Source organism: Pelecanus crispus, chromosome 11, assembly GCF_030463565.1.
Source record: "Pelecanus crispus isolate bPelCri1 chromosome 11, bPelCri1.pri, whole genome shotgun sequence".
Taxonomy (NCBI): Eukaryota; Metazoa; Chordata; class Aves; order Pelecaniformes; family Pelecanidae; genus Pelecanus; species Pelecanus crispus.
Window position 1 is genome coordinate 29,036,392 of NC_134653.1, and position 19,042 is coordinate 29,055,433.

General features: G+C 44.4%; 1 protein-coding gene across 3 annotated transcripts; it reads left to right on the forward strand.

Moving 5' to 3' along the window:
- Positions 1–15,027: 15,027 nt before the first annotated feature.
- Positions 15,028–17,940, forward strand: XBP1 (X-box binding protein 1). Of its 3 annotated transcripts, none has more exons than XM_075719360.1 (5): positions 15,028–15,236; positions 15,310–15,406; positions 15,487–15,625; positions 16,235–16,344; positions 17,202–17,940. In XM_075719360.1, exons 1-5 carry the CDS (start codon positions 15,028–15,030, stop codon positions 17,757–17,759), a joined length of 1,113 nt encoding a protein of 370 aa, XP_075575475.1. In that variant the 3' UTR covers positions 17,760–17,940. The 3 variants fall into 3 exon arrangements, with proteins under 3 accessions (XP_075575475.1, XP_075575476.1, XP_075575477.1); XM_075719361.1 differs by having other exon boundaries at positions 15,487–15,615; positions 16,181–16,344; positions 17,202–17,392; XM_075719362.1 differs by having other exon boundaries at positions 15,487–15,615; positions 16,199–16,344; positions 17,202–17,392.
- Positions 17,941–19,042: the final 1,102 nt, after the last annotated feature.

Below are 19,042 nucleotides of genomic sequence, written 5' to 3' on the forward strand. Positions count from 1 at the left end.
GCAACAGCAAGTCATTTCCAGTCATTGGCAGGTTTTTATGCCCTGCATATCAGATTCAGGATGTCTTTTTTCACCTGAGTATTTTGCTTCTTGCAAAGGTCCTTATGCCACTGTAATCAAGTTTTTTCAATGTTCTATTAGTAAACAGCTTATGTCATAAGTTGTTGTAGGTCAAGGCCTCCCAACTGCCCTACACTTAATGGGTATGTCACCAGGTTATTGGCAGTAAGCAGAGTTGGAATTTCAGTGTCAGAGGACAATGGGATGTGCACAGGTTGTTACACGAAACGGTGTAATGGTGCCCCTTACAGAACGTCTTCCCGGAGGCCACTGCTGCGCAGCTTGGAGGAACCGCCCAGCATTTGTCCCCCCTCTGTCCCTGGCACAGTCAGAGCCCAAGGACAGCCACAGCACTGGATGTGCCAATTGATGAGTTTTTTGCTGAGTATGACTTGCCGTATTTGGCAGAAGTTTGCCTGTTTTGGGAGAAGTATTTATTCTAAACAGCTCTTCCCTTGCCACTTGTTTCACTTCTATGATTTTTCCATAATCATGCCAATATAACTTTTGTGGAGCTCTGTGGCAATCTGGATCAGGGAAGAGACCAGGGCTAAAGGCAGCCTGGTGGGGCAGGGGGGCGGGCAGGGACAGAGTGGAGAAGGTTATTTTTAAACTGAATCATCAGCAAGCTAAAATAGTATTGGGAAGAGTAGCTTTAGGAGTGGAGATGGGAACTGGAAATCTAGGAGTTCTAAGAGACCACGACAAGAGCTCAGCATGTGTGGAACATGCAGTTTTAGTCCTACAAAAACTGGAAAGAACCTGAGATTCTCGATTCTTAGCTGTGAAACAGAAAAGTCAAGAATGCTGTGTCCTTCCCTGCTGGTCAACAAAGTAGATGTCAATTTACTTCAGCAGTGGAGGGGCTCACGTGTCAGGCAACTGTCTAAGATTCATTGCATCAAACTTAAATGACCCTCACAAGACATCTGTGAACACTATGTATTTATTTTTTCCTCTTTTTTTCTGTTTAATCTTCAGAAATTACATAAACATCATACCCTGAGATATTAGATTTCAAAGTCAAAAACCAAGAAAATTGGGATTATCCAGATTAGACAATTCAACAGTAATCTTGTCCCCTGTCCACATGTACTGTGAAATTCTTCTGTGACATGGGTACATTTTTCCCACAGGGTCTCGCTTCATAGGAGAATTCCACTGTTGGTAAAAATCAATGAAGTACAGTGAAAAAATGTTATAGGTAAGACCTCTGCCTCTGTTGTGAATGAAATAGAATCATCAGTACTTTTTGGATATTTCCTAGGACATGGCCTAGAAGTAGGGCCTCTCCAGGCTAGGTTGAGAGTTAGGAATGCAGAAATGGCAGGCCAAATACATCTGGAAAATAACTAGTGAAAAATATGGGAATGGGGCTCTATATAACAAGTGGACAGCATGCTACCCCTGAAATAAAAGTTGCGGAAGATCTGATCCACCCCACTAAACTATCCGTACCATTGGACTACAGACACAGCAAAATTGCCTTTGCAGTAGCCTCGTAGTTGAATGCTGAGGAGTGACATGAGGCACTAGGTCTCAGGTCACCAAGTTCCCTCTACTTGGGCAGAAATCCAAGCAGGAGGTTGCAAGAAGAGAATGGACTGTCTATCATTAAAACAATCAAATATTTCTAACTGGCTTCCTTCCCAGCTGGCAGCATACAGTTCACAATTCAGTTATGCCATAATACTTCAGACATGTTTTCTTTTTTTTCCCCTGCATAACAAACTGAGGCCCAGGGTCTGAAATACAGAAGTCTCAAGCATTTGTAACTGCAACTGAGGACAGTAAGAGCTGTAATTTGAACATAATGAAATTATGTATAATGCCAAATGGTCTGAGAAGGCATGCCCTAGGCATCTCAGAAGAGGGCAATCAACACTGGAGGATGCTTTTGACACAAAACTTACTACATCTCATTTCCCTTGCAAAGAAATGGATATTATAGAACCCTTCTACCCCCACACTGCTCTTGAGAGAAAACAATGTTAGTGAAGTACCCACATACTACTGTGATGAATGTTCTAGAAAAAGCCCAAACCAAAATTAATTAATTTGTGCTGAAAGCAGAGCTGGAATATTGCTCAGGAAGTATAGCTCTGCACATCGGACACAAAGAAAACAACACTGAGTAGCCACTCGCAACATCTACCAGCCATTCTCACCATTAAATGAGGCAGGAATCCAGTTTCCCTGGTCCTGCCATCCCTATAACTGAAAATACATTTGGCTGAAGGTGCCTGAAAGCTGCTGTTACATCTGTGCAGTCAGCCACAAATACAGCACACTGGAGAATCCCTTCCAGAGCCTCTTCTAGCCTCATTTCATAATGAAATTAAACATATGCTATCTGCCTGTCAGCCTTGTCGCTCTTCTGAACCTATTAGCTAATTTTAACCAAGCTTAAGGGCAGAACCGAGGTCTTAAGATAGCACATTCTTGTGAATTTTGTGAAAATCAGAGGCTCTGGACTCTGGGTACTGCAGCAGTATCCAAAAAAGACGTGGGGGAAGTTGAGCAGCAGGAAAACATCGAAGAAACTGAGCTTTTTCAATTCTACTGTCCAAAGAACAGTCTGTTGTTGATTTTACATTTTTTAAACAAAAGAATCTGTTCATCTGTTCTAATTGTATCCCATTTAATTAACATGAAGCTTTTGTAACTATATTTGCATTTTAAGGGGTTACCACTAGGAAAAGACATAAAGTAAATGTGCGTGCATGTAAATGTTTGGTACAGAATAGTGTCTCTCAGTGGGCGGGGGGCAGAGGTTGGTGGAGTTCAGCTGTTACACATTCTGCATGGCAGTAGCCAGAAAAAACGTATGTGCACAGCAGCAGATTAGTCACAGCATGTGTTGTCTTTTGCTTGATGAGGATGCTTAAGGAATGCAAAAGGAAGGGAAGAAGAACTCAGGTTATTGACGGGAGGTGATAAGGGCAGGGGCCCAGAGATATTAAGAACATTCTGGCACTCACTTTTTTGTCCTCCAGTATTGAGGGACCCTCCCCGAAACCTAGTATCAGTTATTAGTATAGCGAAGAGCGGATGACATTTTTGATTGTTTTCTTAAGACACATTAACAAAACCCAGCTTCCTGACAATCTGCAATGTTGTTAGTCTCTGATGATCCAGTTTGCAGTAAGTACGGCAGTATCAGAACTCAAAAGACTTACCAAACTTCCAGCCAGTAATAATGTGAGTTTTCAAAGAAACTTTTTTCCTCCTACATTGTCTTAGATTCTAGCATAACAAAGGAAAAGATGACCCTTTCTCAAAGAAATAAAGAAACTAAGCAATGAGCATGGATTAAAAGTATTTCAGTTGAATTCCATTTGATTGAGATTGTCTCCAGCATCAGCCAGACCTTGTTTGGAGCATAGTTCATCTCTCATCCACTTTGTAAAGAAGAAAGAAAATCTCTTAAAAGGGTCTGCTCAGATGTGTTAAATAGTAAGAAAAGGTGTTTCTTACTCCTAAGATTTATCATAAGAAGCGATCCGATAACACTAGATAACCCAGCGTGGCTGCATTTCAATGGAAACCCCATTGCCAAGGGTGAGGGCACCTTGTTGAGCAGAGCCCAGTGAGTGACTCCCCCCGCTGGTGAGCAATGACCTTTTCGTATTTAGGCTGGGAGTATTTGCAGGTAATACTGTACCTACACAGAGAGTGTACTGAGCTTATTTTCCCCTTTAAGTACCAGGTATTCAATGTCCGTTTCACTAACTGCCACTTAAAAACCCAAACAAAAATAAAACCCCCAAAACCCAAAACAAAAAACCCAAAACACAAAAAAACCCCCACCAAGCCACCACTGCTGTCTCCAATTAATACAAGCGTTCTGAACATACAGTGGTAAATGGGAACTGTGGCTGAGAATAAGCTCTATGTGAAAAAATGGATTATATTTCAGTAGAACAACCTGGTCCTCATTTCCTTCTTTTCTTGACAATGACAACCGATGAACAGAAATTTTATTCCTGGAAAAATGGTTTCCATCAATTCTCATCACTGTAGAAGTGCTGATGGAAAGGACAGCAGTTTATCCCTCCAATACTTCACAGATTAATTCAGATGATACACAATTGCTTCTCATCCTCCTACCTATTTATTCTATAAAGGCAATTGAAGAATCGGTGATGACTACAGAACACCTCATATCTTCCTCTCATTGCTGATAGTCACAAAAGCATCATCAGACTTTTATATGCAGTAGAAAGGTTATGATTGTACCCAGTACGGATGGTAGGCAGGTGAACAGGGATAATGTCCTGGCAGGACTATCACCCGACACAAAGTTGTCACACCAAGTGACAAGTCACCAAGGGAATTCCAGCTAAAGTGTTGAGCCACCAATGGTACTAAATAAGATGCTGAAAGAGCTGAGCACCAACCTAATGAATATAAAAAGGATTATATACAAGTGGCTATATCTTCAAGTTAAGTTAGACAATAATCGGGGTTCCAGGATGCTGCTATAACTATGACAAAGTAAACAACTTGCAAAGGCAGCCCAGTTATCTCATTTAAAACAACAGTTAATCGTATGGTGTTGAGAGCATTTCCTGAAAGCTGGGGCATATTATTAGTTTCCATGGCAATGCTGGGATGATACAGGAGAGATGCACTTCTGTAAGGAAATTCAGTGATTCCAAAATAGAGGACTTGAAGTTTTTCCAGGACAGTGGGCTGGAGTGAGGTGGTATTTGGACCCAACTCTGAACAATGGAAATCGACTATGTTTGATAAATAAATGGTTTCATGATTTAAGAAAATTTCTTCTTGATGCAATTTTTATGTAGTGCCCACATATTCTGTCAAGTCAATAAGATCAATTATTCCCTCAGTCACACCAAGGAACACAAGGTGCAATCTGAAAAAAGTCGGTGTAGTGGCAGCGTAAATAAAAAAAAAACCCTAAAAAAAAATCCAGGCTTTTGATTCATGCCAGGAACTACTTTAGTCTTGACTTATTACTAAGTAATCTAATCCATGATATTATAGTGTTAGTCAATACTGCATGAAAATCAACATGTTCAGAAATGCAAATCTCATGAAATCTAATCATCACACTTGTCACAATATTCAATTCAACAATAAAAAGACTTACTTTGCAGAATTGCACCTAAAGGAAGAAGTGTCTGCCTTTTGCTCCAATCAAACTGGTAAACTGAAGTGAAGGAAAAAGGGTCCCCTTGTATAACTGTAAACTACCTGACTCAGCATCTTCCCCCTACATTACAGATATTTATTTAGCATTTACCTTGGAATTCTGGGTTGTTACGACACTCAAGTTTAAGAAGCAGGTGGTGTGTCAGAGGTCCCCTTGTGTAGATTAAAGAACACCACAGAGGAATTCAGGACATACCTTCATTGCACAGTGCAGTGTGGTAACATCTACGCTAATTTTAAATGGGTATCAGAAGCAACCTCATACCAGAGAGTTCTGCACAATGAGAAGGAGGTTTTGATGAACAGAGAGATTTTCATTAAAGCATTTCGCAAACCAAACTTGAGATCCTTCTTTTCACAGCAAACTCTATCTGAGAAGTTCTCATAGCAGACCAAGTGTCCATAGGAAGGATAAGGAGAGCTGTTTGTCTCATTCACGCTCCCACATCTGCCTTTCCAGATGATTTCAGTAACTGGTAACTCTGACTACAGTCCACGTTCCTTACATGTTTTAACATCGTGCTCTGCAGAGGCCAGTACTACTACAGCTTATTTCATAAGCAAATGAAATTGCTGTACCTCCTAATAAGCAATAGAATCAAGAGACGCCCTTTTTCCAGTAAATTCATGGCCATGTACGTGCCTGCCCTTTTTCATCACCAAGTAAAGTTGTTATTCTACCCCTCTGGAGACATGATTGCACAGCACAAACAAAGGCTCAGGACTGACTGAAAGCTTTACTCAGACATATCTGAGTGCTTGATGAGTTTCCATTCCTGAAGCAGCATCAACAGTTTCATCTTTTCATACGTGGAGGTACATGTCCAGCGCTCCTTAGGTCATTTCTGATGCTTCAAGAAGAGATGTCCGGATGCACTGAGGCAGAGCAACCAGTAGGTGACCTCCTAGACTCAAAAAGCCAGGCGAGATCCTTTGTCCGTTGGCGAAACACACCAAGTATGGGTAAAACATTCCAAAATACCTCCAGAAACATTAGTTCGAATTAAAGATGTCTCCCATAGCCTTTCATTTTCATGCAGTCGAACTTTACTATCGCAGTTTGGAAGAGAAAGCCAACTGTCTTGGACAAAATGTTTTTATATTTATGAAAACCATGTTTTCATCATTTTCATCAATTATTCCACATTAAAGTAACAAACTATTGTAAATTGTCAACTCAATTAAAGACAAAAAAAGAAAAATCAGTGGAGATTTATGTTAAGAAAAAGTGCCATGCAGCTGTGGCTTTGCCTCTTGCTATTTAAAGTGTGGAAACACAATTTATCCAAGTAAACCAGCATTGAAGCAATCCAAATTAACCAACAGACTAGCCATGACAACTTTAATTATAAAAATTATTTGTGAACAAAATTCCCTGTTAATGTTTGAAAAGTTAAGGTTTCCAATGTCTTAACGTGTACTCTTTTAAATCTGTATGAAGGGGAAACACTCTGATTTGGGAACTCTTCGCTCTCTCTGTACACGTAATTGTCTACTGAAGGGGAAAGATAATAATGAATCAGGCCTGTAAAACTGAAATATGTTCAGTTGCACTAAAAATACCCTTATTTAGATAACTTCAGCCTTTTCTTTTCGCAAACTATTGTCTAATATACAGTACAAGTTTACATGAGAGTTGCAACACAGTACAGACATGAACGACGCATTCCTTCGGGGTCCTCACCAAGCATGCAGGCACAGCAGATCATGTTACCAAAGAAAGAAGAAAGAATGCTACAAAATAACCTTAGAAAATTGTTGCATTTGAACATCCCCTCTGCAAGGACAGATGGGAACAGAGTGAATTTGGAAGAAATTTGGAGCCGTATTTTCCAAGATTCTCAATATCCATTCATTCTGCAAGAAGTACCCTCAAATGCATCCATACAAACATCTTTCACTGTGCTCTTACCCCCCGACATTGCTCTATATCATTTCTACTCACTTCCAGTTACAACCCCACTAAATTCTACATTACTGTTATGTGTTCATTATGTCAGCACTTAGCAGTTTCTTCGCTCATAATAGTGGAGAAGCTTCCAATGTAAATAACATGTAAATAACATACCCTGCATATTTCTGGAAATCATATTTACATAAAACCTAAATATTGACACTTCTGTATTTAATTCAACATTGTTATTAGTGTTTCTGGAGTAAATATGCGGTACAAGTTGCTGTTCATGCAGCCCTACTTCAAGCAATACACTATCTAAAGTGAACAACATGGAAACAACACAAAATATATTTGAAGCACATGATTGAAGTGTATATCAGCTACTAATACTAATTGCAACGGATAAACCCTGCAATATGAAGTACTCCTAAGATTAAAGCCAACAAACAGATTTCACCACTTCTGACTACCAAAAGCAAAAAATATTCTTAAAATGTGATGGGCTAAAATGAAGGAATTACTACATTGACAACTGATTCATTCATGCGAAGGTGTGTGAGTTAATAGAGTTAAGCAACTATTTATTTCATCTTAGGTTATCTATAAAGACTCACCTAAGTTACAAGATCTGACTGGCACTTTTAATTAATCACCTTAAAGCACTACATTTTCCACATTCAAGTACTAGCATATGATCTATTTAATTAGTATATAAAGGGCTTCAACTGTCCCTGACTATTTACATAAGAGTTATCATTAAAGTCAAGTGCTAACAAAGCAAATAAATGAGGCTACCAGAAAGGAAGCATAATAGACTTGTCCCTCTGTGAATACCAGCTGTTACCCTGCACCCTCAGAGCATTCGGCAAATCAAAAATGTATGAGGCAGGACACAGACGATTCTGACAATACCCCTCCCATTTTGGGTCATGCTGAACCTGTGTCGAGGCAGAACTGATTCCAACCTGACATTTCCTGATAACTTCCCTCTGCTTCTTTTCACACCGGGTCTCTTAGGACAGCTGGAGGTAGGCTTCTGCATACAAAATGCAGAACTAGGTGAAGGCACCCAAACAGAAGAATATAAGGAAATCATTTCAAAATTACAAAACAAGAAAGTTGCCAGGACTCTCAGGGGCTCTGAACTTCTAAAGGAATTTCAAAGCCTAGGGAATGATTAAGAAATAAGAGAAGGTATTTCCTTTCAAAAGCTGGCACTGCTCCAAAGAAGAGCTAGCTTCTGCCAATAGAAAGTAGTCATCGAGTTTTCCTAAGCACAGTTGTTTACCTCCCAGAGTATTTTCCAAGAAGAGGTTCCAGTTCTGAACCAGGATGTGCAAACAGAAACACTTACTGGAACAGGAGCTTTTAGGCATGTGGGATTTCAACAGTTGGCTGTTTTCCTTAGAGAGCTTGCTCAACACGTTAAATACACAGAATCCAGAACAAAGGCTGTCAGTTCACTGGGACAGCACAACAGCAAGCTCAGTCCCTCTTGTATTGCCCAAGCACATTCTGCAACATCACCCCCAATGATGCACTCGCTGCATCATCTCAACTAAGTGTAGCACCTTCACCTTTTTTCTTTCACTTGTGACTACCACCAACAATGTATTGCCTGCCATGCGTCAATGTACAAAGGTGGGTAACAACACCTCTCAAGTAACATCACATCTGAAGACAGAACTCACAGTGCACAACTCTATCCTCTAGTTTAGCCAAGACCTTAATCACATTTGGAAATTATGTTAAAACGTGGCATCTTCCAGAACCTCCAAATCCTGCATAATCTGCACAACTCGCTGGTCCACATTTTCCCACTGGCACTATAAAGCGAACTGTGCAGGGGAACAGTGTGCTTGGGACCAAGCTAGAAAGAAAATAGCCAAAGAGCTACTGAAGTAGGACTACAGGATGGAAATAGGCATTACAGTCAGATAAACCACAGCTAAGCACTAGAGATGCCAACAGCTAGACCTTTTAAAGGGAAAAGGAATCAATGCAGTGGAGTACAGTCAAGGATAGAAGAATTGTGTGGGAAGGGGATGGGCTCAACATTAAGCAAGTTGGTTGGAAACAGAAGCCAGAACAACAAAGCAAAGCCCCAAAGTAAGGCACTGAACAACCACAACCTCCCCTTGACCTGTGGGATTCCTTCACGTATCAGCTAGCTGGGGCGCCCACCAAACAGATTCCCTGACCTGAGCCTGCTTTCCTGGCCAGCTGATCCAATGCTGTTTGATTCCCAGGTGGAGTTTCTCAGGGACTGGCAGATGACAGAAATCCTCCCAAGGGCATCTAGTCACTATGTATAAAGATCTGTTTACATGACCAATGTTTGCAAAGCTTTCCAGTAATGTTTCATTTTTACAGAACTAGTAGCACAGGGTTGTGGGGAAGCAAGCCTTTCCATTTACTGTGCTGTGGATATCTTGTCTTCTTTTAAATTCCCATGAGTGGTGTGTTCCATTCCCTGAATGTGCAAGAGAAATATGGTTCTCAGTCTGACAGAACAAATCAAATCAAGAGATCTTTATCTCAAAATACTGGAATGTCCTTGTAAACAGGTAGGCTTTCCCTTTAGAGTCAGCGCTCCCTGACAGCAGGAGGGGGAGATCAACTTTCAGATGATAAGGGGGATTAGCAGGCTGCCTCTACACTGAGACCTCTGCTGTTTGCTAAGCATGTCAGCTTTCTGGAAAAAGTAGTAAATTGGCAAAAAATTGCAACTGCTACAAAATTATATAGGTTAGTTAATTCCTGGTCTTGCCTCAGACCAGAGAATTCTCGAGTTTCAGAGGAGTCTAACAAAATGAAGCAAATGGGCATTACAATGCAAGTGAAATTCAGGGAAAAGAAGATACTATGTAGATGCAAGGAACATTCTGAGCTCTTTATATAGGTTGCTTGATCTTAAATTTACTGTTACCACTCCAAAAAGAGATGATATATCATTAGACCTTGTTAAGAAAAATCTGCCATCTTGTATTTTGTTAACATTAAAAAAAGGGATCACACACACAAAATGTTAGAAGCCATGAAGCATGAGATGATTTTGCTGCCAAAAAATCTGTGATGCATAAAGGTTACTACAGGAGAGGGCAACAATGGAGGTTCATATTTTTTTAAAAATTAATCAGTTGCTATACATGCAACTACAACTGTTCCTTGGGAAGTGTGCTTCCCACCTGCCTTTTTTATGAGGTACTGCATGAAAGTTAGTGCTACTAAGCTACCACTAAACCTGGAACAGGGCACAACCTCTTTGAATATCAGCACTGCTACTAAACTGCCCAGAGGAGCTCCAAGGTGAGATTCAATGCCTGTGGGTGCTGGGAGCTCCAAAGGCAGTGAAGGGAGACCCTCTTTTCCTGAAAAAAAAAGGCCCTGAAAAGGCCCAACCTCTAGCCAACTTTCAGAATATCTTTGTTCCAGAAAACTAACAGCATTGTCTGAGTTAACTCAGACTTCTCTTGTGAATCAGAAGCAAGGCTTCATTGACTACGGTGATGGGAGAACTAATTCTATTGGGATGGGGAGACAGAGAAGCCTACTGTGAGGGCATGTGATCTCTGTCACAAGATACGTGCTCCTGAGTCAACTGATGCTGCCTGTAGTGGCTAGTGGTGTGCTGTGGGGAAAATACAGACAGAATTCCAGCATGAAGTTCTAAAGGCATTGGAAGAAGAGTTGTAACAGGAGGCACTCAAGGTACAAGTGTGATGGCATCTCTCCCTCACCACAACAGCGGCTAGGTCAGAGGACTGAGCCATAAAGATGCTCAAAGTAAGACTCTCCAGCGTACACCTGTGGCCCAGTACACAGATCTAAGATGGAACTGAGGCAGACCTACCTGCTCTTCCTTGTAATTCTGGGTAGTAACAGGTACCAGTAATGTATGTGGGTGGAAGATGAGGACAAGGAACTGGAATGCAAGGTATATGTTTGAAAGATGATTGCAGGAGAGTTAGGGTTTAAAGTTGGACTCACTGGCTCTTTTCCATGCTTTTCTGGTGGTATACTGAAAACAATCATAGAGGCCAATGAAGCAGAGTCTCAGTAATAAGTATTAATGGAGAAGGGATGATAGCTGAGCAAAAAATCACCTTTCTGCAGGACTTGCTTGCAGTAGTGTTAAGAGAAGGCAAAGCCAATGTCACTTCCTACAGCATGTGGATAGGTTAGCACCTCCATGCGGTAGGCAAAGGATACAGATTCTGCATAATTCCTCATACTATAGGAGTATCACCTTTTTGCTGAAGAAAAGGTGTGTCATTGTTCCTACTAGGCTTGCCAGACTGCTGAAAAGTGCTATAGCCTTTATTACCATGTTGCCTGTAAATTGTCCCCACCCACTACAAAAATCAAGAGCAACCCTTCCACTCAGAGCAAGAGGAGCAGCATGAACCCCATGAATGTTTCCAAAAAGCCTGAACTGTTAAGACGAGAAGGAAGTCTTGCCAGTACCCCAGACAACTGAATAATGTGGCTGAAGTGAAACTCTTCCCCTGCTCCAGCTGACGATAAACTCAGCAACTAGGTTAGTAGAGTTTCTTATAGAAAGGTAATGGTTACTTTCCACCTTAAGACTGAAAGCACTAGAATTTTGAGAGGTGCATTCTTGAATCCCAAGGCATAATGATGAAATTTAAGAATAAGTAAAATGAATACAAAGTTCATTACAAACATTAAAGGTTTGGAATAACCTCATTTTAGGCTGCAGAACAGTTCCCTTTCTCATGTTATCACCTGTTGATACAGATTGGGAATACTCCAGCTGTTCACACAAGGTTGGGGCCCTGGGCCACTTCCCAAGCATTTTCAGACGCACATTGGGCAAACAAGCTCTTTCTCAGACTATGCTTGTTAGTTAAACTACATTTTCTCTACACCCTATTCTTCCATTTTCTTTCCCTCCTCTATCCCCCCTTTCTTCATACGTAGATAACATTCAACTCATATTTCTTTCTCTGTATCTGATATTACACAAGGGCAAAGCCTCTCCACCTTTGTTAAACAAAACTACTTCCTTTGGTGGGTTGGCCACTTGGAACATACAACGTAAAGCTCTGTTAGCAGGAACTAATGTTGTTTCTGGCAGGACAGCCAACAGTATCCTCATTGGCACATCCTTTAGACAGATGGTGGTGCTGAACTAGAAGGCAGGGTGAGAAGCATTCTTGAGTAACTAGAGCACTGTCATGTGGATCACAGGCTTGAATCCAATGACTGAAAAAAAGAAAAATACAAAACCTGGAATGTGTAAACAGTGAGTTTGGGAAAAAAGAAGAAGTGGAAATCAGAATTAAACTTGAAGTCTTTTAATTAAAGCTTTCTGAAAGGGTGTCTTGGTGCAAGACCAGCTTTACTGAACTTTTCTTTGCCACTCTTTTACCCAGTGACTTAACCATATATTTAATAAAAGACTTCATATATCGTAATGGTAGTAACATAGTATTTGTGAGCCTAAATGTATTCTCAGTAACTACATCACAGCTAGTTTTAGCAATGCTACTAAAATCAGTCAACAGGACTAGATTGCAGGGCGTCATGCCCTTCTTTTGCCAGCTGTTGCTGCCAACACTAGACATGTTAATGGAAGCCATTATTATATGCAGTAAGACTGGATGCCACCAGTGCCAAGGGCAGCTTCTGGTTTTGTGCCTGCTCACATATCACTGTGAAGTGGCTCAGGTACCACTACTAGTACGTATGTCTTTGCACTTCCAAAGTTTACTCATGATCACAACTGTTTGCTGCAAAAGGAAAAAGATGCTTTTGCTCTGGTTCCATATAAAATTAAATAGGAAAATTAAATCACATACAGACAGAAAGTTAGGATTTTGCTTCAGCCATAATGCTAAGAAATCTGGGTATCTATGTGATAAATCACATCATGGCTAGTTTCAGCAGTATAGCTATAAATACCACAAAGCAGCGCAAGCAGGGGCAGCATGCTCCACATTTTTGTTTGTTGTAAAAGAGGGCGACTTCCTTGAAATGAATGTCTGAAATCAGAAAAAGATATTAATACTGGACCTGCACTGTGTTAGAAAACAGTTAATTTTTTTAATTGGGAATTAGCATTATAGAAGAAACATGAGTCCAAACCCAGAAGAGCCATACAAAGGAGAAGCAGAGAGTTTTCAATGACGGGTATCTGAAGGGCTTAGCAAAACCAGAACAAACAACTTTTCTGCACTCAGATTAAAAGGCTTATCGAAAAGTCGCCATATTTTTCACAAAGGTGTCAAAGTAGAAAGGTGAACTCTCAGCCTTAACTAAATGTCATGCTGCAGTGAGTAGGGAAAGAACAAACACAAGCTTATAAATGCAGAGTTTGTTCTTTGTATCATGAAAGCCTGGCAGAACTCCAGTACTGGAGTAATGCCAAACCAGCACGCCACTGCCTTTAAACTTTCAAAGCTCCTGTTTTTCCTTCACTGTTTAACATCTTAACTAATTTTGAATTCAACGTACGAATGGATTTCAGAAATAAACGTTAAGTAGCCGACGTTTCAACATTTCGTAACTACTCAGGTCGTGGGCAACTGCCACGAGGAAAATACGGAAAGCTTTGGGCACCGAGCTAAGGCTGACATTTCAAAACAAACCCAGTGCCCTAGGCGGTCGTGTATCACGGCTTGCACGGCGCTGAACAGCTGCATTCCCATGTGCACAGTATTTCAAGGCTTTCCACCTACAAAACTTTTACTTGCCTGGGCCCAAGGTATCTCAGATGTGACACAAACCCATCACGGTACAGTAGCGTCCTTTGTCACACCACACGGGAAGCGCACGTTTCACTTAGCACACAGTCCTGCTGCTTTGAGGAAACAGGCTGGATTCGAAGGACAACCCCCCGGGTATTTCTGCATGCCCTCTTGCAACTTCTGCTCATCAATCGCTAACCTCTCCTCTGCTTTTTTGTTCTTTTTGGCCCATTCTTAGCCCATTCTCATGGCATCTGTTACAGCTCCATTCTTGGCACTTGTGTTCCCATGAAAGTTCTGCCTTTCCCTCGGATTCCACCCGTGACTGCTTCGGGACAGACCGCCCCTGGGAAGGTGGCCGCAGAAAAGCTTTCACTGCATCGCCACCTCTCACCGTGCTTGGTCCCTCCTCGGGACACCCCTCGACTGGAGACTTCCCCTCGCCCCAGCACTGCCACCGCGCTGCAGCTGCACGGCGAGGCCCGGGCAGGCACAACCCCGGAACCGGGCCGGACCGGGCCGGGCCAAGCCGAGCCGAGCAGGCCGAGCCGAGCCGAGCCGAGCCAGGCCGGGCCGAGCCAGGCCGGGCCAAGCCAGGCCGGGCCAAGCCGGGCCAGGCCGAGCCGAGCCAGGCCGAGCCGAGCCAGGCCACGCCGAGCCGAGCCAGGCCGGGCCAAGCCAGGCCGGGCCGAGCCGGGCCAGGCCGAGCCGAGCCAGGCCACGCCGAGCCAGGCCACGCCGAGCCGAGCCAGGCCGGGCCAAGCCAGGCCGGGCCGAGCCAGGCCGGGCCGAGCCGAGCCAGGCCACGCCGAGCCGAGCCAGACCGGGCCAAGCCAGGCCAGGCCGAGCCGGGCCGGGCCGAGCCGAGCCAGGCCACGCCGAGCCGGGCCGAGGGGCCCGCGCTCCCAGGCGCCCCGCGAGCTCCGGTGGCCCCGCCCCTCCACCACGCACTGACATCCCCCAGCCCCAGCCCCAACCCCCTCGTCTGATGCAATTCATTTCCCCCCTTGCTTTCAGCCGCGGGCCAATCACGAGCTAGTCTGGGCGCATCGTCATGCCGTCCCGGCCAATGAGGAAGAGCCACGATCGTAGAAATCCGGGCGGGGCCGCGGGCCGCGCAGTCGGCCCTCAGTCGTGGCGCCGGGCAGCGCGTCGCCCCCCGCTCCGTCCCCGCCGGCCATGGCAGCGCTGCCCGGTGCCGCAGCCCCGCGGCTGCTCCTCATCCCCGGCAAAGCGGCCGAGCCCCCCGGCCCCGCGGCCGGCCGCCAGCTTTCCGTTGTCCTGCCGGCAGGAGCCGCCGCCAGCCCGCCGGGCCTGGAGCCCCCGCAGCCGGCCCGCAAGCGGCAGCGGCTCACGCATCTGAGCCCGGAGGAGAAGGCGCTGCGCAGGTGAGTGGGGGGGCTGGCCGCGGGGGGCCGGCCGCGGGGGCGCCGCCGCGCTGACGGCCGCCCTGCCCCGCAGGAAGCTGAAGAACCGCGTGGCGGCCCAGAGCGCCCGGGACAGGAAGAAGGCGCGGATGACGGAGCTGGAGCAGCAGGTGGTGGAGCTGGAGGAGGAGGTAAGGGGCCGGGGGGGCCGGCGGGGCGGGGGGCGGCCGCGGCCGGCGCTGCGGCCTGCCTGCTTCACGGCTCTCTGCAGAACCAGAAGCTGCTGCTGGAAAACCAGCTCCTGCGGGAGAAGACGTGTAACCTTGCCCTGGAGAACCAGGAGCTTCGCTGCCGCCTGGGTCTAGATGCTCTGAAGACGGAGGAGGAGAGCGAGGCCGAGGTGAGCCTTCGCCGCGCTGGTGCCCGCCTCCCTCTTCCTCGGCAGGAGCGGCCCAGAGCCGCCGTGCTCGGAGCGGTGACGGCGTGGCGGTGGGCGGGGAGGAGGAACCCCCGCGCTGCGAGCTCCGAAACCGCCGTGCCGTGCGGGGAGGGGTGCCTCGTGTGCCAGAAACACTCCTGCCCTCCAAATGGAGGCTCTCCCGCAGACTGAACGCGCACCGAGTTCGAAGCGGGTGCCACTGGTAGTGTGGGAGATAGTGAGGTGATTAGTTCCAAGCTGTTTTAAGATTGTAACCGTGGCAGTTGTGTATGCCTGTCTCAAAAGAACAAGGGCTATAGTGGAGGGGGTCAGGCTCTCATTTAAAAGTGGCGAACAAGGTAATGCAAATGTGCGGAGGTTTGAGCCAACTTTGGAAGTGGTCTTACCTTCAGGTTCCTGCTGCACAAGCAAGTGGTGAATCTAATGTTGGAAGCCTTTGCAGGAAGAGCATGATCTTCAGGATTATGTATTGTACTATCTGCCAGAACATTTGTGGTGACTGACTGGACTTTTTTCCTTGGCACAGGTTGTGAAGGAATCGCAGGTGGATGAGATTAGATTGGTGACCGGGTCCGCTGAGTCCGCAGCACTCAGACTACGTGTTCCTCTGCAGCAGGTGCAGGCCCAGCTGTCACCATTTCTGATAACTTCCACATGGATTCTGATGGCAGTGACTCTTCAGACTCAGAGGTGAGCATCCACTCCTATCCAAAATATCCATAAAATTCAGAACCACTGTGGATTTAAGACTAGTGTCCTAACTTCTTGATGTAAAGTCACTTGTTGTCTTTCTATAGTTGGCTTGTTTTTGAAGTCTTGGAAGGCCATACCTGTGGCTTAGAGCAGCTGTGTTAGGCTGTATCCAGTGAGTACAGGAGTTCATGCAACTTGAACAAGTCCAGTTTCTATAAAATCTTAGGGATATTGCCTGAAACAGTCTTTTAGGTCTTAGAGCAAAAGTGTACAAATAACAAAAGCATGCTGTGCTTTTACTGTTGTTGAAAACAGTCTTGATCGTTTTGCTGATGTGCTGGCCCTTGGCAAAGGTGTTTGAACTTAAAGCTGTCCTTTATGAATGACTCCCAGAAATGTAAGGACAGGCATCTTTCACCTTGAAAAAAAGCCCCAAACAAAAAAAACCCTCAAAACAAACCCAAACCAAAAAAACCCCAACTTTGTTCATGGGCTGGTCTGCCTAAGCCAGGTTCTGGTACTTGCTCTGTGGAGCCAGCAGGTAGTGTGGTGTTTGTACCTGATGGGTCCAAGATCTTGAGGAGTTTCTAACAGAAGCTGTGAATGTCAAATGCATGTAAAATTCTATGGGGATTGCCAGTACCCTTACAAAAAAGTTAATGGACAAACAATTTCTGAAAGATAAGTGCTTGCCTTAACTATCTGTTCTGATAGTGGTGTTCTTGGTAAAACTCCTAGTTCTATGATCACATTAGCATATTTTAACTTCCAGATGAGGGTTAATAGATGCCACAACTGATGTTTTGCTCTAACAGTAGTAGGCTGTCTTTCTAAAACAGTATTTCATTCTGCAGTCTGATCTCCTGTTGGGCTTTCTGGACAGTCTGGACCCAGAGATGTTTCTCAAATACGCTGATTCAGAGTCAACGTGCCTGGAAAAGCTGGAGGAAGAGATCTGTGGAGAAACAAATTCCGTACCAACCTCCCCCTCTCCCTCTTTGGGGTCCCCATCAGCTAAGCTGGAGGCCATTAATGAACTGATAAGGTTTGACCATGTGTACACAAAGCCCCTAATACTGGAGATTCCTGTTAAGATGGGCAATCAAACAAATATGCTAGTGAAAATTGAGGAAGTATCTCTCTCTCCATCTGAAGATAAAGTTATCCCTGAGGTCCCAGTCTCTGTGAAAGAGGAACCTGTAGACAGCTTCATGCCTGAACTGGGCATCTCTCATCTGCTTTCCTCTCATCATAGCCTTGCAGCCTCAAGCTCTCTGTTGGATGCCTGTAGTGACTCTGGATATGAAGGATCCTTGTCGCCCTTCAGTGACATGTCCTCTCCACTTGACACTGACCATGCTTGGGAGGATAGCTTTGCCAATGAACTCTTTCCCCAACTGATCAGTGTCTAACTTGGTAGTGTTAGCTCCCCTTGGATAACTATCCTGGCAGGATAACAGGATATGCCCCTTTTGGGTTGGGGAGGAATCAAATGTATTCAGAAAAGCGTTGCTCATTTCTACCCATGCTAGTAGATGGAGTGATGGCGAATGCATTTCTCCTGGTATGAAAAAGCCTAGGGTGTCCTGTCCTGCTGCCCTCTGCCACCCTATCAGTGTTGGCTGGGTTTCTGAGTAACTTGCCAATTTGATGTGAACCTGAAACAATGTTCATTTTGTTTTCCATTTAAAGTAATTTTAACACCAAAAACAGCAGTGGGATATTCATGTATAGACAACTGCGTTAAAACTAAATAGTCTGTACATTTTACAGATTTACTATGTAAATGCTTGTTTTCCATTTGCTATGTAGAGTTGCTTTCTCCATTTAATATTTAACTGTATTGGTGCAATTAAAGTGCAGTGCAGCTTACTGACCCTCTTATGCCTTGGATCTCAGTGGGGAGGGGAGAATATCCAGGCCTTGCAGAATTTGAAACTACAGAAATTTTGAGATTAGGTCTCTCAGCGTCTCATCCTGATCCCACCTTAATGCACCAATCCAGCAGCACTTCTGTGATGAACATAGCTGGATGCTTTAGCAGCTTATTTCTGGGAGCGCTTGGTGTCACGAACTCTTCAAGGTAGATGTGTTTGTATGCTGGTCAGAGCTGCTAGAGCAAAATTTGCAGCCTGAATAGGGAATGCAGGTGGCAGTAGCTTGATGTCTGAATAAAATTACTGTAGTATCTTCCTGTTGGCAAGTAATGCCATTCAGAATGCTCAGTCTGAGTGAAGGTGAGTGCATTTAAGTGGCGTGTCTAGTGTTCATGAAGTGGTGCAAGACACAGTGTGAAAAAGGTGCAGATTCTGTGTTACCACAGGAATTCCTGAAGCATAAAATTAACTTTGTAGGAGCTAATTTCAGGTACCACAGTAGGACTCTCTGTTCTCATCCGTTTGTTCCAACATCACAGTATTAAGAACACTTGAATTGGAGTGATAGAGAATGAAACTGAAATTTTATACTGAAAGTGTGAGAGCTGTTCCAGGTGTTTGCACAACTATTCTTGGTTTAAGTGCTATTTCATGTCTTGCATTAAATTCTGACAAAAATAACTTGAGGCGGGGGAGGGAAGGAAATGGGGGATGGGACAGGAGGGTATTGGTCACTAACATTCAAGGTGACAGGACTGCTTTGGATTACAAGCTTGAGTAACCTAGCTTCCTGTAATAGTGTTCTGTCTGAATATTGG

What these genes read in the sequence shown, in the direction of transcription:
- XBP1 (XM_075719360.1), top strand. Translation starts at nt 15,028, where the DNA reads ATGGCAGCGCTGCCCGGTGCCGCAGCCCCGCGGCTGCTCCTCATCCCC. An exon ending in GAGGAGAAGGCGCTGCGCAG is followed by an intron (nt 15,237 to 15,309) that starts GTGAGTGGGGGG and finishes CCTGCCCCGCAG; the next exon opens with GAAGCTGAAGAACCGCGTGG. An exon ending in GTGACTCTTCAGACTCAGAG is followed by an intron (nt 16,345 to 17,201) that starts GTGAGCATCCAC and finishes TTCATTCTGCAG; the next exon opens with TCTGATCTCCTGTTGGGCTT.